This window comes from Manacus vitellinus, unplaced genomic scaffold, assembly GCF_001715985.3.
Source record: "Manacus vitellinus isolate BGI_N305 unplaced genomic scaffold, ASM171598v3 scaffold_53_pilon, whole genome shotgun sequence".
Lineage (NCBI taxonomy): Eukaryota > Metazoa > Chordata > Aves > Passeriformes > Pipridae > Manacus > Manacus vitellinus.
Genome location: NW_021940637.1, coordinates 3610691 through 3637639, shown reverse-complemented (window position 1 = coordinate 3637639; position 26949 = coordinate 3610691). Strand labels below are relative to the sequence as shown.

At 42.5% G+C, this 26949-nt stretch overlaps 1 protein-coding gene across 2 annotated transcripts in view; it reads right to left on the bottom strand.

Annotated features, from left to right (window-relative positions):
- Nucleotides 1–2325: 2325 nt before the first annotated feature.
- Nucleotides 2326–26949, bottom strand: part of OTUD7A (OTU deubiquitinase 7A) — a 48317-nt gene continuing 23693 nt past the window's right edge. Inside the window, exons 5-12 of one of the 2 annotated variants that reach the window (XM_029963151.1) lie at nt 23220–23321; nt 21662–21789; nt 20469–20581; nt 14134–14261; nt 12510–12659; nt 5978–6092; nt 5657–5741; nt 2326–3868 (exon numbers count right to left, since the gene is read on the bottom strand). In XM_029963151.1, the coding sequence (XP_029819011.1) occupies nt 2435–3868; nt 5657–5741; nt 5978–6092; nt 12510–12659; nt 14134–14261; nt 20469–20581; nt 21662–21789; nt 23220–23321 (2255 nt within the window). In that variant the 3' untranslated portion in view covers nt 2326–2434. The remainder of the gene's footprint in view (nt 3869–5656; nt 5742–5977; nt 6093–12509; nt 12660–14133; nt 14262–20468; nt 20582–21661; nt 21790–23219; nt 23322–26949) is intronic. The other variant, XM_029963152.1, reaches the window with a different exon arrangement.

Genomic DNA, 26949 nt, shown 5'->3' with positions numbered 1-26949 from the left:
AAAAATGGGAAACAGTGAATTCTCATGGTGATTGCTTATTTTTATATATGTGCTGTTACTTTTTTCCTCACTGAGAAAGATACAACTCACTCAAATACACAGGCTGGTGTGGATTGTTGCTAATGTATTTCTAAAGCACAGCTTTACACAGAAGTGATTCTCAGAGTATCAAATGCTACTGCTATTCTAATGCCCTAAGAATTCTTAAATATTTCTGGCTTTTGTGAAGTTTCATCCTTCCAGTTTTCTCAGTCTCTGCAGTAAATACAATCAAGTGTAATATTTGATTTCTTTTTACATAATCTGGCCTGTTTTAGCATAATCTGCAAACCCAGTTGTCTTTGACAATTAGAAATTAGATGTAATCACAACAGCAAACCAAACAGGGCACTGCTCACCAGTGTATGCAGCTGGAGACACGGGTTTGGAACGTGCTTACCTTGGGGACAGGAGTCACATGGAGCTTTAACACACACCAGAATTTCCCTTTCAGGAAGGAAGCAAATTCAGTGAGACTCAGTGTATGCTCAGAATACAGCAAGGAATGTGAAGTACAGGCCTGGATTCATGGAATACCTAACATGGCAAAGACCCTCACTTTTTAGGACTGGTTAAGGGACTTATTTTGAGACCAACCATTCAGCAGAAAACCTAAAAATACAGTCAGTTTTAAGCATATGCTCAGATCCATCCATTTCGGTGGGACATTAGAAAAAGCTCATGTGCTTTTTCTCAAAGCCAGCACATGGCAGCAGAAGCTTGTGCATCCTGTTTTGCAGATGACTTTAGGCTTGGTTTCAGGGTTAATTAGGGTTAACCCTGATTAACCAGTGAAATGTGCCACCCACGTTAAGAGCAAAAATTGGGGTACAGCAGAAAAAGAATCAGAAACAAAGACTCTTTGGCAAAGGATCTTTCCTGTGAGGGCCAGAAAAGTGCTATTCCATAGTGAGGAAGGTAGAACTCATGTTGTGCACCTTTGGGTGGCAGAGGAAGTCCTGAAGGCAGTGTGCTTCACCTGCTGGTGGAAAATTAGCTCTTTATAAAAGCCCCGTGTGTAAGGGGAAAGTAAATGAGTCACTGAGCTCTTGTTCCTACACTGTGCCACTGATGGTGGAGGGTGCAAAACCTTCAAGGAAACCTTCTCGTGTCATTCATCTACTTCACCAGCATCTCTTTACAGAAATGTTTCTGTGAGCTAAGTTTTATTTTCAAAAGTATTGCAAATACTTCTGTAAATATTTGGATATCAGGCTTGTGCAAATCTGTGCTCGGAGCTGCCATTCCTGCTGGAGGTATTTTACAGCCATCTGGGAACCTCCTGGGTGGAGATGACTCACTCTGGGAGAAGACTTGGAAATAGGTGGAGCCAACAGTCTTCAAGAAAGGCTCACGTAGTTAGGCTTGCAAGAATTATCACTCAGTAATGCTGAGAAATGAATAAATAACTAATGATTAGGCTCATACACTAGCTAAGGCAATAAATTGATACATTACATTTGTTTTGACAAGCAGTTCATTCAGATCTAAAATGATCCTAAATTTCCTAGCTGGTCATCAAATTTTCCAAATGTAATAAAATTTTTATATTTTAATTTTATTTTAATATTTCTCTGCATTTTAACAGCAATGAAAATACTTTTGAAATTCAGGTGCCCAAAACTATACTATGTGGTGGTTTTGGGACATGAAGTCTTGAAAGTCATAATGAATTTTTTTATAAAACCTGTTTAAAAATTCAGTGCAAATAAAAGTGGTTCAAATCTACTTCTTTTTTTTTTCTTTTTAATGGAAATGTAGAAATAGTTGGTAAGAACTTAAAATTAGGAAGAGCTACAGCCCTCATGAATTCAGACCTTTCACTCCCATTTTTCCAGAATCATTCCATTTCAGAGTGAAGTAAGTACAAACATTAGTAGCAATGCAATATGCTGCCGTGTTAAAAATGTGCAGTATGCAAAATCACTACCCTCCTGAAAAAAAAGGCTATGAAAAATTTAGGTTTTACTGAGGAAAAAAGACTCTCATACTAGCTCTATCATTTCAAAGGTCTGCAAGGCAGACACTACCCTACCACAACACCACACCTCTGTTATTATGACTTGCCCCTATCATTCTACTACCTGAGTGATGTCAGTGTAAATTCAGGCACCATTAGTAAATTTTTGACCAAACATATACACAGCACTGACAAAGGAGTAAACAACCCTTCAGCTTACCAGTATATGTAAAAAAGACACTGACAAAATGGAAAATAATATTTTTTATGATAAATTAATCCTATTATTTCCTCATTGCCCCGGAAAAGCGAAAAGCTAGACACTATTTACTCATCAATCCTTTATTCTTGTTTTAAGGATTCCTTTTACTGCAATCCAACACTGTTTACTTTGTAAGTAAGAAAATGGTAAAACTAAGTAGTCAGGAAGAATCCTCAATGCCTGTGTCCCTTGCTGTCCCTCTCCCTGCGCTTCAGCTCCTCCTTGTAGCAGTAGGAACAGTAATTGTCAGTCTCAGGACGACCATAAAAGGAACAGTTCTCCTTCTTACAGCGGTTCTGCTGGATGGAGTAGATTGGGCAAACTGTGCTTCTGCCTTGGTTTCTGTCGTTGTTCAGCCAGGTCTGGGGAGCGTCCTCGTCCGCGTACTCCAGGCAGTCCCTGATGTCCGCGGTGTCGAAGCCGTTGGTGTAGGTCTGGGACTTGTGCTCGGCGGGCAGGGCACAGCTCAGCGACTCCACCGTGTTCACCGTGCGGATCCCGGGCAGCCGGGCCGGGCTGTAGCTCTGGGAGGACAGGGACCTGTTCTGCTGGGGGTAGGTGGCACAGGTCTTCAAGGTGCCCACCACTGGCTTGTAGGTGTCGTCTTGGAAGCTCGATGGCTTGGAGTTGACGTCATGCAAATGGATGACACTCTGCCTTTGGACAGGGGGAGTATGGCTGTAGTGGGCAGACACTGGGATGGGGCCGCTCCTCTTGGCACCACTGCTGGGGGAGGAGAAGGGCCCGGGGGTGGGACTAGTGCGGTCTTTGAACTTTAAAACTAGCTGGGTTGTATGGCTTTGAGGCAAGACGGGTGATGCCCTATCCTGAGGAGATGTTTCCAATTTTTCTTTTGAATATGCTTCTGGCTCCAGTTTCCTACTAGATGAGCCATTCAGTGCGGCCTTTTTCTCAGCTTCCTTCCTCTTCTGTTCCTGCTCTGCATTGAATCTCTCCTGGGCACTGGTCAGGTAATAACCAATCATCTCCTCGTGGAACTGATGCCTGTGACTGGTCAAAAGAAGGCCAGCAAAAATAAACTTCCGTTCGCCCTGCATGGCAGCTCTCAGAATGTTCAGGCTGAGCTTCACATCAGTGCTGTACTTCCAGGGGTCAGCCTGCTTGTCAGGAAAGGGTTTGGCGCTGCCCTTGTCCGTGGGGGAGCTGCTGGCTCTGTCCGTGGGGGACGGGGTGGTCTTCTCCGACGGAGACGTGCTCGCAGACTGGCCCGACTCCTCTTTGCTCCCTTTTCGAGACTTTGACTTCTTCTCTTTGACCTTCTCTACTGTGTCCCCATTTTTTCCATTCCCTGAATTGGCTCTGCTCATTTTGCCGTGCACCAGCCCTCCAAGACCACCCATGTTCTTTTTCAGTTTAATTCCCAAGGTTTTACTGAGGCTTCCTATTTTATTGGCAACTGAATCCGTCCTGGTTTTGTCTTTATCTTTCCTTTGTTTGTCCTTTTCTTTTTCTTTACTGTTTTTGCCATTATTGCCATTGGAATTACTACAGATGGAATCTCGGTCCGAGTCCATTGAGTCAGCCAGAGACTGCACGTCTTCCCCAGCTGAAGCTGTAGGGGATTCTGGTTGAGCCAAAGGGGCCTGCTATGGAAAAGTAATTATAATTAGATACAGAAAAATTGGTTTTATGCAGGAACTGGTGCAAAAACACCCCCCAAATTCAATACATATTTTGACATTGATTATAAATATATTTTTTAATTTACACAGTGACATTTTTGACTGGTTTCTTCACCAAATAAAGCATATTTTGCTGTGCTTACTCTGTATCTTTCTTGTTCCTAAGTAGCTTTTGGCTCCTTTCGAGCACATTTGTAGGGCAGGGGTCAGTCACTGGGGGCTCTGTGGCAGTCAGTGTGTGAGCCATGGAGAGGAGCTCCCTGTGGAGCAGAGACCAGCACAGGCCTGGCCACTCCACAGGGAGCACCTCCAGGGGCTGTCCCTGAGCCAGCAGGGAAAGGAACTGCTGACATTGCCATGGAAGGGGAACGAGGTGCTGCTGAAAGCTGTGAGGGGGATCCAGCACACAAGCCTGCATGAAGCAATATTTCAAAATCCATTATGTTCAAAACCCGACTTATTTAAACTGACTTTTTCATTGCTCGGGTCTCTGGTGCGTGAAAATCAAAGGTACAATGCAGCAGAGCTGAATGTCTCACCTGGAATATCACACATTAAACTTAAGCCAGAAGGCTGAGGAACACAATTATGTGCTTTCATTCTTATTGGAAATGCAGTGCAGATAAAACTGGTGTCACAAATCCAAGTTCCACTTTATATTTTAGGTAACATGATAAAACATCTTTCTTGACAATGCAATAACATGGATCCTAGGGTACTTTAAAACAGGACTCTGTTCATTAACTCCTGCAAAACTTAGTCTTGCTTTCAGGCACCACAAAGCCAAAATCTGCTAGAGATAAATAGGGAACACTTAACTAACCACAAGGACTCAGGGAGGGGTAACCTGTAGATGTATATACTTGTGGTATAGAAATACCTGCCTGCTTCTTGTCCCTGGGTACTTCCATGTCCCCTGTCTCTCAGGGATCCCTGAGCACCCACCACCCAGCTGGGAGCAGAGGTGACAGTGCTGCTGTGACCTGACCATCACAGTGTCAGCAGGGACAGGTAACCCAGGTTCCACATTCACCACTTACAAATACAGGACCATTTTGCCTCTCCTTTTTATCATGTGGTAGCTGCTAGTGTTGAAACTGTAGAAAAATGGATTTTCCCCCTCTTGTAGGTTGCTAAATGCTTTCTCCTTTTGTGTTCTGTTCCTCTGTTCAAGCCCCATCTGTGCAGGCTGCCTAAATCACCTCCATGCTCTCCTAGCAACCTTTAGCCTCCAGACTAACCCCTCGATCTATTCAATGCAGTTTGCAGAGAAATTTGCAGCTGAGTAGGTGCCAGCTGGGCATGATTCTAAAATAGCTCTCTGGAAGAGTCAGGCTCCAGTTCAGAGCCTGTCTGTGGCCTTTTGTCAGCCACTCTAAACTGGGAGCTGTCCAGGGGGGGCAATGCATCCTCACAAAGGACTTGGGATTGGTGACTTAACAGTGGCATTAGGAGAGCAAGCCAAACTTCTGAAAAAACAATGGTGATAAAAGGTTTCTTTAAACTACACAGGCTACTGAAAATGTAACAGAAAGATAAGCTAGAAAATACAGTTCAGCAAAAAATATACAAGCAACTGTGTTATTAGAGTAAATAACCAGATAAATCCATAAGCCTGATTGCAGTGTCAGTGAGCCATGAGTGACTTGTCCCTGCTGCTGGGACACTGAGGTTTCCAGGCAGCCCTCTCTCCCCAACACCCTCCATGCCCTGTGTCTCTGGCTGTTTGGAGCGAGGGGGAGGTGACCTTACCCGTGTCTCGGAAGGGATGCGTATCCATGTTACATTCATGTAGCTGTGCAGAAGGTTAAGCTTTGCCTCAAGAGACAGAATCAAACTAAAGATGAAAAAAAGAAAGGAACAGTCAAAAAGCCTGAAAGAAAAAGCAATACTTCATAACAGGGAGAGGTGTAACAGCAGCCTGAATTGTGACCATCAGCTGGAGACCCACCCATGTCTTCTGCCACGTAACCAGAGAACAAGAACAAAGCCCTGGCAGCTCTCCCAGTACTCCAACCAGGTACAGCTCAAGACATTTTACTGCTTAACACTGAAGTTACAGAAAGGTCTTACTTGGCCAGTCTGGTGTTATCATTGTCATCTTTTCCCCACTCCCAGTCTTTCCCAGGATCGACCGCAAAGTGCAAAGGCAGTAACTTGTGTTCAGAGTCAGTCAGGGGGATCACGGCTGAAGCAGAGAAGAAACAAGGATTGGGGTGGGGGGAACAAAAATAACAAAAAGAGAAGACTCAGCTGTGAAAAGCAGAATGGCTGCTGCAGGAAGGGCAGGGTTTGAGTGTGCAGCAGAACTGTCTCATCAGAGCACCACAAGTGATTTATACCGGGCTCCACCTCCCTGTCCTTCTGCGTGTGCAACAGAATACCCTGATTTAATACCCTGATTGCTCCTGGAATGAACAAGAGTCACCTGTGGAGGAGGGGAGACCTCTGAAAGAACAACATGGCCATTCTGTAATGCACAATAAACATTTCCTGGAGACAGAGTCATTACAATACCAGAAAGCAGTAAAAAGTGGCAGTATTCCTGCCTGGCTCTCAGAATCACAGATTCACATACTTGTTAATTATTTTGCCTTTTCGGTTTAGCACCTTTTTGTTTTGCACTGTCAAAGAATTAAAAATACATTGGTATCAGCAGTAAGAAACAGAGCAAAAGGCAGTTACAGCGATTTTGGACTCAAACTGTGAATTAAGGTAATTGAAGAGCACAGACCAACATATATGTGAGTCAAGAGGTCAGTATGAGGTCTGTCTTGAGTGTAGTGAAAAGACCATAACTTCTGTTATATCCCAGCATTGCAGTTTTGGCTCTTCTGTTCTTTCCCCTCTCTGTCTTGCCTTCTGACACCTCTCTTAATGACTCTGCTTTATACTCTGCATGCAGGGACCACACTCTGGTGTTACAGAATGTCTATCATTCATCACCAGCAAGAAAGTAAGAGAAAACCAGTCAGCTTCAATTAAACCCACCAATTTGCTTGCATTTCATTAGGAAAAAAGGTAAAAACTGTTGAAGACCTGGTAGGATGCTCAGCATGGTGCAGGTCACTGCTGCTCCTCTGCCAACCAATCAAGGAATTTAATTTTCTACACTAAACCTCTAAAGAGTTCACCCAGGTATTCATTCCAGCCAAGCCAGGGGACAAAGAAACCTGGAGAAATCACCCAGACATCAGGGCACTCAGTTATTGAAACCCGACTGCAATAGTTATGTGCTGTCCGTAGTCTCTCCTGCAGTTCAGAAAACACCCCTTGTCAAAACAAAGGTAACGCGTGTTTGGTACGAGATTGTTCCTCGCGCAGCAGAACAGGCAGTGTCCTGCGTGCTGGGAGGGCAGCGGGGCTCGTCAGCCCCATCCCGGGGTCACACCGAGGGTTGTGCTGTTCAGCCCCATCCCGGGGTCACACCGAGGGTTGTGCTGTTCAGCCCCATCCCGGGGTCACACCGAGGGTTGTGCTGTGCAGCCCCATCCCAGGGTCACACCGAGGGTTGTGCCGTTCAGCCCCATCCCGGGGTCACACCGAGGGTTGTGCTGTGCAGCCCCATCCCGGGGTCACACCGAGGGTTGTGCTGTTCAGCCCCATCCCGGGGTCACACCGAGGGCTGTGCTGTGCAGCCCCATCCCGGGGTCACACCGAGGGCTGTGCTGTGCAGCCCCATCCCGGGGTCACACCGAAGGTTGTGTTTTTCACCGCTCCCGGTTTGTACCGAGGCCGGGCTTGTTCATCCAGAACGCGCAGAACACCCGAAACCGCCCCAAATCGCGCGGAAACGCCGCTCCCTGGCGGTGACGGCGGGGAATGCGGGAAATGCTCCCGAGAGCAGCGGCAAATCCGGCCCGGGACACCGGGACACAGGGACACCGGGACACCGGGGCACCGGGACATAGATGCTCCCGAGAGCAGCGGCAAATCCGGCCCGGGACACCGGGACACAGGCACCGGGACACCGGGACACCGGCACACCGGCACACCGGGACACAGGGACAGCCCCGCTCCGGCCGCGCATCCCGCCGGAGCAGGCACGGGCATTCAGACCGCAAGGGAATTTAGCGCCTTTAACAAACTCGGCGTGAATAAGCACAGTCCAAGTGTCCAGTTCAACACACACTGTCCAGCAAGTTCTTGGAGCACAGGAACAGAACAAATGGACAGCAGATGTGACCACTGAATACACCTTTTCACACTCACTGGTGTAACACGAGGGCTTCCCCTCCTGCATTCCGTGAAATTATTGCAACAAAGAGGCTGGAAGAACAGAAAACAGTCAACGTGGTTCCCAAGGAAAACACGTATTCTGCCAATTAACTGAATTAGCAGCAGGCACTGACTGGGCTGGCAGCCGACCTTGCAGTGCAGTATCTCAATCATTTAGAGGATAAAGGCAACTTAGAAAAGAGTAGCATTATAAGTTTACTACACAACAGTTCACTTCTGGTAGCACCTGACCTTACAGGTACAGAGAACTGGGAATGTGATCCCAGGGCAGGTGATGTTGGAAAGCCTGGACCAAAGAACTGCCAGAGAGTTGGAGCAGTCTCTTTGGGAGGGAAACTTCAAAGAGTAAACATGAGTTTCTTTTCTAAGGGCAGCTTGAAACTAACTTATTTTCCCATCATTCAGTAATAATAATTCTTTATAAACAAATTGTGAAGGAGTTCTTTTTAAAGTTCACTGTTATTACTGATACTGAAAATACAACTATTAAAATGCTTAGTGATACTCAATTTTATTAAAATACAAAATTAAGTACAAAACTAAGCTTAGAGCTGATTGTCTATAGCACGTCACTGTTGTCTGAACTACTGTGCACATTCTGTGTCTCTATCTTCACACAAATAACTGTTACTCTGAGTTGAATGGTGACATTCTAAGGTACAGTCTGAGGCTGGTAGGAAGCACTGCTCTCTTTGGGCAAAATATATCTGCTAAAGTAAGGGAGCTTTACAATTGTGTCTTCACTGCAAGAGATTTCCTCTCTCAGGGAACTGTGTTTGATAACCACAGTTTCCTGTAGGATTCCCAACGTTCCTAGCAGAAAAGTATTTTTATATCATGACTGCAAGCAGGATCCCTCACATTAATTCCAAAAGCAAACCCGCCAGATTGCAGCACCTCGCAGAGGCACAGCTACATCAGAGTTTGCAGCTTTGGTGCAGTTGCACTTGGCTTTGGATACTCCCTAGCTGGAGCCACACAACTCAGAACACAGCCTACCAGCCCCAACACACGGGATGTTTGACCAGCAGTTCATCCACAGCAGTTTAAGACACAGTGAGGACTTTCCTGCCATTCCTCAGCTGGGTGTGTGTGTGAAGGAAGTCACAGTGTTTCCCAGTACTCATCTTCACACCTCCAGTGTCATTATTCATCTTATAATGCTGGTAAAATAAAACAGTGAGCCCGAGACTGACACACTGCTGTCCCAAACCAGTGTCACCCCTGTCACACCCGGACTGCACTCGGAGGGAGCACAGCATGGGGGAAGCTCCAGGTTCAAGGAAGCAGCCTTAGGGGCAGCTGAACGCCAGGCTGTGTTTCCATGAACAAAGATACAAAACATCTGCATCAATAGAGCCTGCTTGGATATAAAAATATTTATAGGTTTTTAATCAGACACTGGATTTCAAAATGACAGGCCCTCTGGCAGCCAGCAGAACATCAGCTGTGTGCTAGTAGAAAGACATGTCAAAATGTGGTTTAAATCCTCTCCAGACAAGATGATCTTAGTGTGTTTTCTCTTTATATAAATTTATAGGAGCATTTTAATTATCTGATACAGGACTCTGTGCCAAAGAAGGACTTCAGGCATTCACATCAGTATTTATTTGACCCTACATATTTCTCAAATACAGACATATTGCCTCCTCCCCAAGAAAGCTGAGCACCAGCTGAAACACATGTGACTGTACATGCAGTAGCTCAGACAGCTCCAGAGGCTGCTCCTGACACCTGGTTACACAGAGCAGGAATACTCCAGGTTACAAATGGCCGGGCTAGGCTCCTTTTAAGAAGGTGGAGCTCTGAGCTCTCACTTGCATTCTGATAGTTCCAAATCTGTTTGGTTTTGAACCTGTGCCACTGTTACTGGCACATTTCACAGCCATGGCTCTGCCCTCGTGTGCCAGAGCATGGCTCTGCTGATGAGGTACAAACCCAGCACTGCTGGAGCATCCTTGTGCCAACCTACTTCCTGCCACAGCAGGGAGAACAACAGGAATGCTGTGGTTGCTCTGGTCTCCAACAGCAACCAGCCTGGCAGCTGAAAGCCAAAGCATTCCCTTCATCCCAGAACAAATGCCAAATGCTCTCTGCTGCTCCACAGAACTGGAGCCTGGGTATTCAAAGCCCTGCAGTAAGACATGTACAGCTGGGTCATACAAAACAAATACTACTTTGATTCACTGACCCTTGTAATTAACCTGGATGAACATGAAAACCAGTATTTAATGTTTCTGATGCTGTGCTGGATATTTGGTAGGGTTTTCTCTCCCAGCACCTTTCCTGTGGCAATACAGGTGTAGGAAAATCCTACAGAAAGACAGTTTTCCCTAGCACTTGTGGGAGAAATCAAATATATAATCTTGTTATCAAACCCAAGATCTTGCAGTGTGTGACTAACAGGAATACATGGGACAGGCAGGATCAGAGCAGCTGAACCGTAGTGTCCCTCACTACCTTTTGTCAATCCCATCCCTTGGAGGACACAACAACAGCAAAAGGTTTGGTGGATGGCAGTTCCCCTGACTGCAAAGTTATTGCAGAGAGAGTTCAGTTCTGTGTATCCAGTTAGTTACACACAGAGGCTCTTGTAAGACCTGTGATCATGAAGCCTGGTATGAAGGCAGACAGATGTGCCTGAGATAAATGAGGTTTCTGTCAGTCTGCTGATATCATTCTGGTCCCAGTTGTTAGAAAGGAAGAAATGGACGCTGGCAACTCCACCAGACAACTTTACAGTGTATCATCAGCAACCATCAACAGTGAGATTGTGTCCTTAAAGGTTCTCCAAAACTCCAGCTTCATTCATATCACATTTTTGCATTGAAATGGGATAGATTTGCTTTTCAGACTTACATTTCTCAGAAGGTGTTTCACATCATACCTCAGGGTTTTCCTATGTGAAAAGCATTTTCCTAAGGGCTGTTCTTCTACTGCCTGAGGGCTGGAAGGCAGCTCCAATGTCCCAGCACATAATGCCAAGGCCAGAGATATTCCCAAGCACCTGCCTACAAATCCCTAAAACAGTTCTGTGCCAGTGGAGGCCAAGGAGTTGGACTGGACTGATTTTTCCCATTGAATATCTGACATCTTGAGTATCTGACACCTAGATCAACCTTCTTCTCCATTTCAGTCTTATGATTCAGTCTCCTCTTGACCAGCACAAGGTTGCCAATACCACCTGCAATCCTTGGTGTAGCTTCCCATCTCACACAGCTCATGTAAAAGCTCTCTGCTCCTCCCAAAGGGATGACAAACCAGGTGTCAGATTCTTGTGTGAAGACACCACAGCAAAATCTGCTGTTCAACAGCTCCTTTCTTGCTCCTTCTCATCATTTTAGTGAACACCTTCCTCTCTGCTTTGCAGAGCTGCAGCACTGCTGACATGGCAATGGGCATGGGCATGGTAATGCCTAATACATCCAAAATCAGATGGAATGCACACAGGGTTAGGGAATCAAAGGATGGATATTTAGGTGCCTCTAGACCTCCCTATGAAGGAGGATGGAATGGAATTCACTCAGGACATCTCAACAACCAGCACACATTCCCATTTACTTACAGCTATATGCATTCATAAGGGATTTAAAACACCTTGGAAGTATCACCAGGAAAAAATAAGACTCATAACTAAAAGCAAAACTCCCTTGAATTTTTCTAAAGCCTCACCATGTTTTTGGCAAAACACTTTTCCCTTCTCCACAAAAGGAACAAAGACAGATAGAAGTTCATCTCACAGCTTTCTATGATTAAGCAAACAGCTCTAGCAAATAAGGGCACTTATAGCCAGCTCCTGGGCTACTAAAGCAAGAACAGATCCAGTTCTGAAGCTCTTGTCACTCCCAATCCCATATCCAGGAAGCTCCAATTTGACACAGAAGTATCTGGTCACTTTGTTGTCACTGTTCCAAAGCAGAACAGAAGGCAGCAAGGTAAAAACATTTCACCTAAATGTTTTTAAATGAGAAAAGTGCATTTAGCATACTACAAGAAAGGTATTTTTTCCATTACATGAGTTTTTAATAGTAAGCTTCTAAACGCTTTACTAACCCAAACTAACAAAGGCCTTCAAGAACCCAGAGTACTGTAGGTAACTATGGTTATACCTGTACATTTATGTACATATATGGAACTGACTGACAGAAACAGTGTGAGTGCCAAAGACTGGCAGTGACAGCACATGGATTAGAACTGTTGAGTTCTTGGCTCCCAGGCTTGTGATTAGACTACTCCTAAGCATGCAGCAAAAAAATTTAGTGAATATTGTCTCTTTTCTGATAGCTAAATACACCTACAGGTAGAAGAAGGTACTTTGTGCATTGTATTCAATATATATCCTAGTGTTACTGTGTTTATAGCATACCTTGTTCTCTCTGTTGGTCTTTTTGTTCCATGGAAACAAGAGCAGAGAAATGGGCCTGATCATAGGCCAGCACAAGAGGTGAGCAATGGCATCTGTTTGGGAGAACTTCAAGTGGCAAATAAATTCCTCCAAATGGTATCGGTGCAAACGCTGCAAAGGAAAAGGAGATCTTTTAAGAACAGACAATAATTGTACAATTGTGCTGCAATATTTTCAGAGCTCCTGGAGAGCAGACTAAAGCACAGTAATCAGTGCAGGAAACAGTCATAACAGGTAAAATTTAATTATAAAAATGTCAGTAAGTACACAGCAAGCAATAATGAAAACCTTCTGCTCTTACGTATTTTTCCTTGCTTTAATTGTTTACTAGTAAAGTTATTAAGGTCTTATAACAAAATCTCAATGACTCACACAGGTATGCAGATCTGTACCTTCCTGTAATACTTGTAAGGAGAAGGGTATTTTCTAATAATCATCAGTAAATACACTACATTCTTTTGGCAACAGGCTCTGCTCGTGCCTTACAAACATGTTTATAGGCCACACATTACATATCTGTGAATGTGCATAGGTATGTATGCATGGTAATGTTAAGGAAGGACTCAAAAAATTCTACAAAGAGAGGAATGGGATGCTCCATCTGTAGGGGAAGATCTTGCTTTGGAAGATTCTACACTTGTTTCTATATATAATTATGGGAACAGCAAGTTTGGGCAGGAAAATTCTCTCAACGTGTTTGCTTCTGACCAATTATTTTTTCCTTTTGCTACAAAAATACGAATCTTTATTGCTGAAATATTTTCAAAATGAGTTCCCCTTGTGAGCCCATGCTGGCTGTGATCAGTGGCTGCATTGTCTTTCAGGTGTTTTTCCACAACTTACCGAGTCATCTACAGCCATTACTTGTAGTTCATAATTTGAATGGAAACTGAAATTACCACCCAGCATTTTCCTGTGGAAGTAAATTCCTGTGAACTCCATCACCTGTTTAACATCTTCCTTTAACCAACCAGACATCCCCCTTTAGTTAAGCAACACACTATCATGAACTAGTATTCTGTTAGTTCGTTGTAGAAAGTGAGTGAAGTGAATTTAATCCTTCAAGTCCTGCTCAGACAGTGTCCAGCTGGCTCCAACATTTGTGTGCTCACGTGTGCAAACTGAATAAAACATTCTGGAAATGTTTGAATGATAAGCTGCAAGGGAGTTATTAAAAACAAAAATCCAAGACACACACATTCAAAATTCAATTTTTCAAAGATTAGATTGATTTCTGCAGGGTTTTAAGGGACACCAAAATAACACAGCAAAATTAGAACCTTGTTAACCTAAACCAATCACAATTGCATTGTGTTCTGTAATGTGATGGCTATTAAGTTTAATAGCCAATATCTAGATAAACAGATTTTCATCAGGACTTACATGATTATCCCGTAGTTTTTACTTTTATCTAACAGAAATGGATTGAGCATCATTCTGTGCTTTCTGGTTTGTTTTTTCTTTCAAAAGAAGGCAGCAGCTCTCCCCTAAACACCCAGGTATGTGACAGTTGGGTCTGTTGTGTGTGGCAGGTTAGGATTGATTCCATTTCCAGAGGAGTGGAGATGTCCAACCAAGCTCTTACCTTCTCCCCCTGAGTCTCGTAACATCGTGTCTGCTACTACAACAATAGGTCTTCTCAAAATGTGGGCTAAGACAAAAACATGGAACTCTTCCAGGCTCTCATACACTGGGTCTTCTGCATTATCCACTCTGGAAGACACAGCATTGAGACTGTTTTGAGCCAGCTTGAACCAACCACTGGAACTTCAGTGAATCAGCACATCCCAGCAGCTGTTCATCCTTCATTGTCACTTATATCCCACTCTTCTGAAACACATATTCCAATTATTGAAATAGGTACCATAGGAAACAGGGAAGGAGAATGCATTTTTGAAATAAAATAATAGCAACAGAGGAAACGTTTTCACTTGCAGACTCCATGCCAGTACAGTAGTCAGCAAAATTAATTCCTTTCTGATATTGTTTGGTAGCCTAGCAGGAATAGAAAAGGTGATTCTTAGCCAAGCTTTTGGAGTAAATCTACTTTTGTCACAGAAATCATAATTTCACGTGTCACCCTTGGCACACAGATCCTACACTGCCTTTCTAGTTCAGGTGAGTTTACCTTGGCAATGTAAGAAACACTGATATCAATTTGAGCAGGGGGAATTTAACTGACAAAGTTGTCAGCTTTTTTTTTTTGATTGTTACAAAACTTTTTTTTTAAGATGGGGAGGGGTTACCTGTGTAAGGAACTGGAGATTCACTGTCCTATTAGATTTTCCAATGAGCTGAATTTCACCTGCTTTCAGGGAGGCTGATGCAGGAGACATTCACTGATCGAGTGAATGTCCTTCCCCATATCCCTCCTCCCATTACCCAAACTCATCAGGAATTTTTCCCTGATGTTCAAACTAAATTCCCCATTTTATAATTTCTTCCCATACTCCTCACTGAACTCTTCTCCATGGTTGGTTGTGACAGTTTTTCAGCATTTGCAGTCCTATGTCACCCTCAGAGCAATTTTTTAGCCAAAGGGCAGTCAGGAGAATCCTGTTATTGGCAAGACAATGTGCCAGAAAGATTTCCAGCTATTTTCTCAATTAGTATTTCCTGACTATCAGTCCTAATTTTTTTTTTTCAAATCCTCTAATTATTCCTCATCTCCTAGTTGATGAGGTTTCTAGAACTGGAAGGCACATTCCAGATGCAGCTGTCTCAGAAGGATCTCTGTCCCTTTGCTCAGCTGGTGACATGCCCAACTGCACAAACTCCAAAATTCCACTGGGCACCTTTACTCTCCAGTATCACATCAAGTTGCTTCATTCACTAGCTATGACCAAATTCAGAGTTTTCAAACCCCTTCTCTTGTGTTACACATCACGTTCCATCACTCCCTGTCCCAGGGTCAGAGTGGCTGAGGTGGTGAGGGAGCTCTGGAGGTCCCTTGTCCAAGCCCTGCTCCAGCAGGGCCTCCCAGAGCTGCCCCAGGCCGTGTCCAGACACCTTTGAGTCCCTTCACAACCCCTCTGGGAAACCTTTCCAGTGTCCAGTTCTGTATCATCAGTGCCAGTAATTCATGTGGGCTGTTTTGTGTTATTTCAGTAGCACTGCTGAGGATTCAGTATGAATTTTGCTAAAGATTAATGAGAATGAAAAAATCATCATTAACAAGTGTCCATGGCAACCTACCACATCCTTTGATCTGCTTATCATTCCACTTTTTTCCATGGATCTTTATTTATGCTAGCTACATGGCCATGAAAATTGTGGACAAAATAATTTTGTCAATATAACGTGGAAGCAAAGAAAATTTAGGAAACTGAAATTAATTCCTCTGTTCATTTAAAGCTAACTTTAAATGATGAAATCCACTTACACACAGATCTGCATTGCACAATCCTGCTCAACCAGAGCACTCTGACTAAATAATTTATCTTGATTATAAGAGCACATTAACAGGAAAAAAACCCAAACAGACAAAAATAAAAATCTCAGGACCACTGATACCTGCAGTCCAAACACAGTGGACACCTACTCATCACTCCAGAGAGACTCTTTCCCCTATGGAAAATCTAATTTGTACTGCAGCCAGCAAAGCAAGAAAACCTTTTCCAAAAAGCTAGACTGGGAAAGTCACCTCCCCTGCTGTTCCACCTGGCTGTGTGCTGGCTGCTCCTCTGCTGCCTGGAAACTCTGAGAAAGATCTGTTTTCCTGTCCTTGGATTTCCTTCTAAACAGCTCCCTATGGAGCTCTTCTCCTTGCTCTTCTCCCCCACCCAGAGCCTCCGGATTCTCAGTGAGTCCAACAGACTCAAAATGGCTGTTCCAAGTTCAGGCTGAGTTTTGGATTCATGCAGAGCACGAGAGCAATGCCCACAGACAGTGAGAGGCGCTGAGACAACATGGCAAGTGTAAAGCTCTCCAGCCTGGAGGTCTGTTAGAAGCATGAGATAGAATGACGTCTGAGTTTGCATCTCTATTTGCCACCATTTCATTTCTGACACCTCTTCTTTTCCTGCTTAACAATTCTCAGATAAAAACCAACATAAAGCACAGCTGCAGCTCAACAGCAAGTCCAAATTCCTGCTGTAGGTGAGGAACCTGTCTGTTATTTCCTTAAAGGTGTTCAGCACTGAGCTTCAGCTCAGACACAGAAAATGGCACAGCCCTGGGACAGTCTTTCATTCTTCAGGAAAAAAAAGGTATTTTGCATTGACTAAAGGAGACACAGAATGTGAATTCTTTGAGTCCCATATCTGAATCACTGGGCAGTTTGAATGTTTCCAGGCTGTGTTTGGCTTCAGTACAAGTTACATGAACAGCAAATAGGCCAGATGAAAAGATGTGTCAGCCATTACAAACTTCAGCTAATAATCAAAAGATACACTGTTATAATGAACCATTTTCTATCTCTGCCCTGTAATTGCTGCATATACAGGACAGTTTAAAAGAAATATTACTCCTATAACACACACCAGATCAGATAAAAGTCACTTTAAAGGCATTTCTTTGTTAAATGGTCTAAACTAAATTCTCTATAAGATGAGGGCCTTGGATGGCTTCAGTAGTTGTGTATGAAGAACTGTATGTTCTCAATACCTCACCAAGTCCAGAACCTCAGAGAACACCTGCATCTGAGAGGTATTTCCTGTCTAAATGTTTGGGGTTTCTGCCTTAAATAAAACTCCAACAACACACGGACGGATTACAGCAGTATTCTCTCCCTTCTTCCCCATTTAAAATCCCTTGATTCTATTAATAAGATAATGTCAGCAGCATAGAGACAGGCTACAGGTGACAGAGTTCATGCTTCCCAAACCTGCACTAGCTCAGCCCACGACACAACACCCAGGTTTGCAACAAGTGAGTAACAACAGTGCTGCTCAATCCAGCAACAGGCTCTGACTGGCAGAAGGCTGCACAGGGAAGGAGGGAGTTGGAATTTTCTCTTAAGCAGGATGGCAACAGTTAGGTTCTCAACACAAAACAGAGTACAAGACATTTTCCTTTTTTCAAAGCAGTTGCTTCAGTTCAGTACCCCTGGCTTTGCTGGTAAATGGAGATAAATGAAGCAATTATGTTAATCTAGAATTCATTTTTTACGTTTACAGAAAGATGTGCAAATCTGTTTCAAAACAAGAATCTGCTTCATAATGAGTTGGTTTGGTCTGCTTTAGTGCTTGGAGGATTTTACATGTTGGAAATAAGAACTTATGAACCAGGTTTTCCTGTGTTCCCTTTTTCTTTCTTTCCAACTTCCCAGCCTCAGAACAAGAGTGCTCTCAAAGGAAGGATCTTGGGAGATTTAGTGACAACTGATCTCCTCTGCACGTAGTTCACTCTGAAAAATAACTAAAATGAGCTTGCAGGTGAATGAGGAAGCACAATTCCAGACTCAGCTTTTCTGACTGAATTCTTTTGAAGCAGATACAACTTCTGATGCTTTAGCTAATTCTGACACCAAAGGAAAATTCATCTCATCTACAGTTCAAAGACTGATGGGCAAGCTTTCTTAATATAGCACCTAACAAGAAGACATAATGTACCCCCCTCTCATAAATACTATTTTGATATTCCTTTTCCTTATCAAAGGCCCTACTTTGAACATGGGATCATTAAATTGAGAAAGTAATTCATTCTGCCACATTCATTCTGTCTTTGAAATGAATGTAAGGAGAAATACATATTCGCATGTTTAATGGGCTGTTTCTTGCCTGATTCTTCTTTCAGTGTTCACAGGAAAAATTAACTGTTGCCCATTTATACTTACTTTATTTAGATTTGCAAAAAAGATAAATGCAAGCCATGATGAGAACATTAAACCCAACTTAAATTGCTTCTTTATGTAATAGTACTACCCCCTGTGTAAGGACCTGGGAACTGAAGGTAAAGGTGGTTGATGCCTGGCAAATGCAACATTTGAGGGCATCTCTGACTAGCAGATGCTATGTATGTGAAACATATAGAATGAAACAGATAGAATAAGGCCAGAGAAAACTGGGGCTGAATGACCAAATTTAATAGAAATACAAACTGAGCTGCATTAGAACACTGAACTGTATCAACAGGAAAATACCTACAAAGATAGGAAACAAACTAGAGACTAAAATGAAAATAAATCTCTTTTTTAGCTTCAAAACAGAAGAAAATGAGACACATTATGGCTGACAATTTTCTAAGCAATGTCCTCCTGCATTTGTAGAATTACCTATGTTTAACATAATAGAGTCAAAAGGAAAATATATTCTTTCACAGCCCAGAGAACGTCTACGGACTTTGTTACTCTCATTGTGTTGTCTGCCTTCTTTTGTCAATTTACTTATCACCACATGGAATTTTCTGCAGGGGAAACAGTAGCTAAAGAAAATTATGCACCAAGTAAACAAACACTAAATATTTTTAGTGATAAACACTAGACACAAAAATTAAAGCTTCTGCATTCTTAAGGCTGATCAATAATCCTATTGTTGGAAAGAACTGCACTGAAAGTGAGGGATGGTTTATCATATCACATTATTTAAAGCAGATTCTATATGTGGATCAGGGGTATTTAAGTGTTGTAGGTACTGTTTCATCCCAAACTTTTTCACAAATATATTTCCGTATTTTTCCATTTACATTCTGAACATCTGAACTAAATGAAAGGCAGGAGACAGTACTGGGTTTTTGCCTGAGACCATCAGTTTGTCTGGTTCTGTTTATAATAAGCTCATTGACTGAAATGCTACGAATTGAGTATCATAGAAAGATTAAACACACAGACTGAGCTGGTCTTCAAGAAAACACACCCCTCCCTTGCCTTCCTGGTAGCACTGGGTAGTAACAAACACTGCAACTCTGCAGAGTGCACTCAGAGCAGCTGCAATCAGCCTGCCCATGGAATCAGTGTGGATAAACAGCCAGGGAACTGGGCAAGAAAAGAATCAGATGTGGTTCTTAGAAACACAGACAAACCCTCTGCAGAACCTTCCAGCAACATCAAACTGTACTGGGATGACAGGGAATCAGTTTGATGCTAAATAAACAGTCCTTAAATACTTCCTGCATTTGAGGGCATTGTGGATGTTACATGGGTTTAACAGGAGCTTGAATAGTCAAAGAAAGTGCAACTGTTCCTACTGGTGCAACATTAATTACCAAATTTTTAGTTAAGCTTTTTAATAACTGTACAAAGACCGAAGTAGCATATTGATTTTTCAGAATGGCTTCATGAGACTACAAACTGTAAACTCAATATTCTGCCTTCTCTTTAAAAAGAGACTGCATCCAAATATTTAATCTTTAGCTCTAATACCAAAAATATGACTTTTTTCTCCTCCCGTATGTTTAGGGTTAACAGCATTTTAAAGTAGAAACAAATTGAAGATTTTGTGTTTGAACTGCAAGGCAAAAAAGCACTGAAATAAATGTATGAATATGAGAGGATGGCTGTGATCAAATACACAAGAGGTGATATCCAGGTACAAACCATTTTCTTGCAGAATGCTATCAGAAGGTGTGATGTTATTCTGTCATTCTGTGTCCTAGTAAAAATACCCAAGCAGGGGCCACCTTCCTGCTGAGCGTTCCCCAAACAGAAAGCTGCACTTCTTCAGTGAGATGAGGCACTTCATCTCCTTGAAGCTAAATGAGACTGACAACATGCTTGTTCCAGAAACAAAGAAATTAGGATTTATTAAATTCAGACTCTTGGATACAAAGTGACCTCAAGTTAGTGTGGTAACTGTACAAGAAAACATAATGAAAATGCTAAATATTATAATAGGATATTCAGATAATTACATTCTACCAGGCTAAAAAAAGCACAAGTCAAAAGGCCGTTTGATGGTGCTGTAAACACCTTCATTCAGTTGTGCTCTATCGTTTTCCTGCTGAGAACAAACCCTCCAAGACCCTGCCCTGCTCTGCACTTACCCCCCACCGGTGCCTCCGTTCTTGCTGAAGTGTGTCCGGGGCTCACTCGATGCCAGTTTGAGCAGCTCGTTCCACTCCCGCTCCCACTCCTCCTCTGTGTACACCAGCCCTGACTGGGGGAGAGAGGGAAGGGCTTTACATCCTGCTGGCACACAATGGAAGCAGAGTTCTGCAGCAGCCTTTAGCACTGACTGATTTGTGTTTCACACAGGACATGGTTTAATTTCTGGGACCATTAATAGTTCAACATTTCTATTTAGGTGAAAGAATATTAACTTATTAAAAACTATCTCAACTAACTGCATAGTGGATTATATTTCCAGATGTGGGTCTCTGCTGCTAACACAGTGCTCCACTCCTGAGAGCCACTTATTCACACAGAATTCCTTGTAACCATGGTTAACGTGCTTTACTGCCCATTTCTGGAGGTTTGCTTCCTTCCCAGTATCTGGAACTACTATGAATGCTCTCCTGGGCAGACAGGTGATGCTTTCTCCTTCTGTTCAAGAGCAAAAATGGTATAAAAGTGCTTCTGTACCCCTGTTTTTTCAGGTAGCCTGTAACAGCTGAGTCAGTCACAGCTCAGCTGTGTCCTCACTGACTGCTGCCAACAAAAACCAGATTACAAATATGCCACAAACATCGAAGCATATTCACTTGTTTGCATCCAGGATTACTCCTGAAATGGGCTTTCCTAGACACTGTTTAGGCACAGCCATCTTCAGAAAATAACATGTTGAAGTACAGCTTTCAATCAACAGTCAAACCAAATCTACCAAATAATTTTAGTTAAGAAACATCCAAACCATATTTGGTTGCAGCTCCAAGAATCCCAATTCCCCATTCTGGGAAATCTCTCCCAAATGGGAGTTTCTCTCTCTTGTGGATTTCATGCCCTCATTTTATAACACTTGTGACAGCTAAATTATATATTTGGTTTTGCAGCCCCAAATTTTCTACAGGTTCTGAACTTAGACCTTTTTAGGGACAAAACTCTGCATAGATATGTCCACAAAGCTACAAACACACTCTCTCTTATTCTGATATGAAAATTCTAAGTAGAAGTATCTCTTTCCCTGTGCAATATGGAAGGCCAAGGAATTTGATAGCAATGGAAACTTTCACACCAAACTTCAGAAGAATGCTTTTAACCCTAAATGGTATTAATAAGACTGTCTTCAGGCCATACAGACCTCCTTATTCTGCTGGGTCTGTTGCCATCTCCATCTCCTTTTCAGTGCTTCCCTCTCAGCTCCACTTCTCATCATGGTGTAGAGAGCTTTCCGCAACACCAGGTCCCGGTCGTGGAATCCCCACATCCCTGAAGCAGCACAAGAGGACATTCAGTTTGAAACAAGCTGCAGTGAAACACAAACAGCTGATATATGATTTAACATTCTCCTCAGCAAATAATTCTCTCACCATTTTTAAGGTTACCAAAAGAACCACTCAGTATAAATGTGTTCATGAACAACAAGAGGGATTCTAACAAATTTTAAACTGTGATTAAGGAACGACTAAGGACTTGAGTTGTTTCAGGGTTTGCTTGCAGGCAACTTCAACTTTGCTGCAAGCTATGGAATATTCAATGCACAGGTTGGTTTTGGCTGCAGTTGCCAGCAGGGTTTGCAGGCACAGGAATGTTAATGAGCACTGCAGGCACTGCTGAGAATCACAGCTGACACCAACACCCAAAGGCCTCCAACTCTCACACAGCATGAGGGCAAATCCCTCTGGCTTCAACACCCGACTGAAGAGACGAGCATTCAAGATGATAGAAAGCCTAAAAATATGCCCAGCCACAGGCTTTTAATCTCATTTTAGGATAATAAAACATCTTTATGTAGTTGGGAAGAGTAACCCTACACCAAAAGAGAGCAGAGCTCTCCCAAAGACGTGGGCCCATGGACAGCCACATTTCAGTGTCAGCTGCTGTTCTCAGGTCCAAACACTCCAAACATTTGCTGTAAATAACATACAATTCCTCCTAATTAAAAATGAAGTGAACAAAGATAAAAGGATACTTGGGAACAGCAAAACCTCTTTTCTTATTACTTCTTTCAACAAGAAGAGTCTCTTCAAAATATTAAAAATCCCAGTGCTTTTAAAAAGTCACCTCTTAAGAGTTCTGCTGGTGGAAGATTTTAGCAACTGCAACAAAAAATAAGTTTCCTCATAATAGGTTAGGATAGAGAAAGCATATCAAAGATTTTCAGCTTCACAGGTTTCTACTGATTTGCAGACAAGCTTCAAAGATCTTGTATTAACAATTAATTAATCAATTGGAAATTACTTTAATTCACCCCAAATGCTGAAACTCTACAAGGAACTAAGAGAGATAATAGCTTGATATTGCATTCTTGAAGACAGCAAAAGAACTGTTTAACAAAATCAAGAGAATGACTGCAATTCCTTGTGCACAATGAGGACAATCCTGCAAAAGCACCTGGAATTTGCCTGTTCCAGAGCTGTTAGGCTGGGAACAGGAAAATATGAGGAAAATGCAAATCACTGGTGTTTTTTAATACTGTTCCAGTTATCCTTCTTTTATAACCTAATAAAACTTTTATTCCCCTGCTTTAGGCATGCTTGAGGGAAACAAAACTTCAGTGGAATTTGAAGAATATATTGCTCCAAACCAGACTTTTAACGCAGGTCTTTGCACCTCCCGTGTTTCTGAGCCTGCACTGGGGATGGAGAGAAGCAGTGAGCGTTTTTGGCAGCAGGGTTCACGTGCAGACTCCCCCTTACCCAGAGAGGCAGCGTGCAGGAGGCAGTTCCCATCCCCCGTGGTGGCCAGGGGCAGCAGGCGTTTGCAGCTCGTGCACACTGTGGACCACCAGTTGAGTCGGCCTGAAAAGAGAGAACCTGCTGAGGGGGTGCAGAGGGGAGGGAGCAGGACACGTGCTGTGTGCAGGAAGGCTCCTCAGGAACATCCTCTCTGCCAAATAAGCTAAAATGTAGTCTCAGAAGTGAAAACTGAAAAGATTAGAAACAAGAGGCAGATAAACTATTCTCTAAATGTATTTGGAAAAGAAGAGAGCATCTTTAATTAAATTGCATTTCTCTTCTCATATGCTGCATCCAGGGATGGATTTCCAGGGAGTTTATTGCCTAAATACCATTATAAGTCTTGCTACCAGTTCCCAAACATAATTGACATTGGCCTCCCGTACACAGATGACAGATAACATTACAGTAATAAAGTATTTTTTTTTGTCAAAATACAAAATTAATATGTATGTGGCGATCAAGATATTTTACTGTAAGGTCTGTTTATTAAGTAAAGTCCTATTGTTTCAACAGCTGATTCTCCTCTCATTTACCATAATGTAAATCATTATTAGATCCACTAAAACCCAACAGCTGCACTACCTGAGAATTAAAATGAGCCCAACACATAGCCCAAGGTGTAGTATAGCACATGGCTTTTCTCTTTGAGAATATTTAGAGAACCACTTATCCATCATTGCTATGTGAAGCATCTTTTACAGATGACAAACCTGAGATGGATTATGAGAAAGACTGATGAGAGGAGGGATATTTGATGTACCAAGATGAAGTAAATAAGTCCTGAAGACTATCAGTGCCCAAGCCAACAGTGAAGGGCATCATTCCTGGCACACAGGTTGCCATGTGGGAACACACGGGAGGGTTAAATGGCCACGGAGCATTTCTGACACAAAGCAAGAGAATGGGACTGATTGTAAAACATCTGGGGGGATGAGGAAGAGCAGCTGATTACCAGTGATGAGTAGAGCTGGTACACTTCCCAAGACTTTTGGCAGGTCTGTGGGTAATGCACAAGTGAATAATTGAATGAATAATGCAATAGGCGGCCTGTGGTGACTCCACATCTTTGTTTGTCCTCTTTTGCAGACATTTTCCCCTCCAATTTCTTGACTTGCAAGCTGAGAGGAAATAGTGGCTATATATTTATACAGTCTTGCACTTAAGGTTAAATCCCTCAAACAGAAGGAAGTTCAAACGACAAATAAACTTCTCTCCATTAATAAGCCTTCATTACAGAATTATACTGAAGTTCATTTGTAACAACAGGTAACACATGTTATGGGAAAAATAATATAACTATTTAATATTCACCCCAGTTACTTGTTCTGGCTACTAAGAACTATGTAATTAAATTGCAGTTAGTCAGTATGGGGTGAGAGTACGACACTGTAAAGATGCAGAGCAGATCAACAACTAAGCACATTTGGTAATCCTCATGATTTTAGCAGCTAGTTTGTAAATGAACAACACCTCAGACTAGGCTTACTTAGTTCTAAGTTAAATATGCATTAAAGAAGCTTAATTTAAAGCACTATTAGACAGCCCTTGGAAATAAGGAGTAATCATTTTTAGCAACTCCTGTATCTGAAATAACAACTTGCAACCTGCTTTTTGCAGAATGTTTTGGTGGAATCATGTTCAGTAATAAGTTATAGCAAGGTGCTGCATAAAGCATAGTTAGAAGACCTAAAACCAGACAGACCTTAGGTAGCATTTAAGGCCATAATGAGTGGCATTGCTTTGCAGAATAACCAGCAGCTGTTGGTAATAAATGTCAAAGTCTGCTGTTTACGAACATTTTGAGTAATGGAAGGTTTCTGTGAAAGTGATCTTCCATCCAGTAGATTATGCAAAAAATGTTTGTGGGCTTGGTTAACATAATAAAGCTTATGGCTTACTAAAAAATTAGCAGAAAGGGGCTTATTATTGGATTATAACAAAAAAGTGGTACATTTTCATTTTTCAAATCTAGTGTTTATAGTTGATCCCTGTAGGGACACAACAGGAAAGTGGAGCTTAAATGAAAACTGGAAACAGTTCTTCCTCGGGCTTTTTTCTGTCTGCTTTGATAATACAACACTTATGGACAAACTAGACCCATTTCTCACTCTTCCTCCCTCTGTTGGTCTCCTACTTCATCTTGCTTCTTACTTTGTCATAAAATTAATTGAATCTTAAAAAATACAATTTAAAGAAACTGATGCTATTTTACAGCAAAAATACTCTTGAGATTTAATGTAGTCATATTCTAGTACATTAAAATTTGATCTCAGTGTTAGATCAAGATTAAAAGTCCTAGCCAGGTGTCATGGTTTAGCCCCCAGCTGACAACTAATCAGCCCCAGCCACTCACTCCCTGCTCTGGTGGGACAGGGGACAGAATGGAAGGGTAAAAGTGACAAAACTCATGGGTTAAAGTAAGAACAGTTAAACAATTGAAATAAATTTTAAATAACAACAACAGCAACAATAATAATAAATAAAGAAAAAGAAAATAAAAATAGGAGAGAGAAATAACCCCCAAAAAATCCACATAATGCAAATGAAAAAGAATTGGTCACCACCAAGCAACCGATGTTCAGCCAGCTCCTGAGGAGCAGCTCCCAGCCAGATTTCCCCATGGTTTATATGCTCAGCATGGTGCCATGTGCTCTGGAATATTTCTTAGGCCATCTGGGCTCCACTCTCCCTGCTGTGTCCCCTCCCAGCTCCTTGTACACCCCCAGCCTCCTCCCTGGCAGAGCATGAGAAGCTGAAAAGTCCTTGACTCAGTGTAAGTCCTGCTCAGCAACAACTGAAACATCAGCATGTTCCCAACATTATTCTCATATTGAATGCAAAACACAGAGCTGTACCAGTTACTAGGAAGAAAATTAACTCTATCTCAGCCAAAATTAACTCTATCTCAGCCAAAACCAAGGTCTAATTTTAGATCAAGATTAAAAATCCCATCCAGGTCTATGATCTGGCAACATACAATCAGAGGGGTAGACACGAGCACACAATGTTGCCCTTTATTTGCATAATACTTAAGACTTCAGGTGCAAACTCAAAGGAAATGTTAACACAATCTAGTATCCTTCATGGCTGAAGACTGCCAGCTGTTTCTGTGTTCTGACATTATCCTACGCTGCACTACACAGCGTGTATCCAACTTGGCATGATGCAAAGCATCTCCTGGCTCTCCCTGCTCCCTGATCTGCAGGGCCCAGCAAGAATTCATCACTCTGATACCAGGTATTTCTTTTGTATTCTGTGCAGAGAAGCTGAGCCTCAGAGAAAGTTAATGTTGTAGTATTATTAATAGACACTAGACATGTTTAAGTGTTATTTTCATAAGCCTCCACATTGTATTACAAGCCACAGGTGTGTTGTTTTTTGCAGCAGGACTTACGAGCAAAAATTGCCCAGGAAGGTTCTAGATGGTTCTAAGACCTGAATAGCTCAAAAAGAGGCAGTAGAGAACAGAGAACACATTTCAAGTATTTACAGGGGCCAGGCCTGGCTTTCAGTATCAGCCCCTTGAAGCCTTATACACTGGCACTGTACGAGGTAAGAAAGCATTCAGCAAGATGTGCTCTAGACAGAAATTCACTGACAGTATAAACAAGTGTAGTGGTTTGGACTTTGTTTTCCCCCAGAGGCTAAGAAAAGTGGTAGACCCCAAGGGGTGGAAACCCCTGGAAGT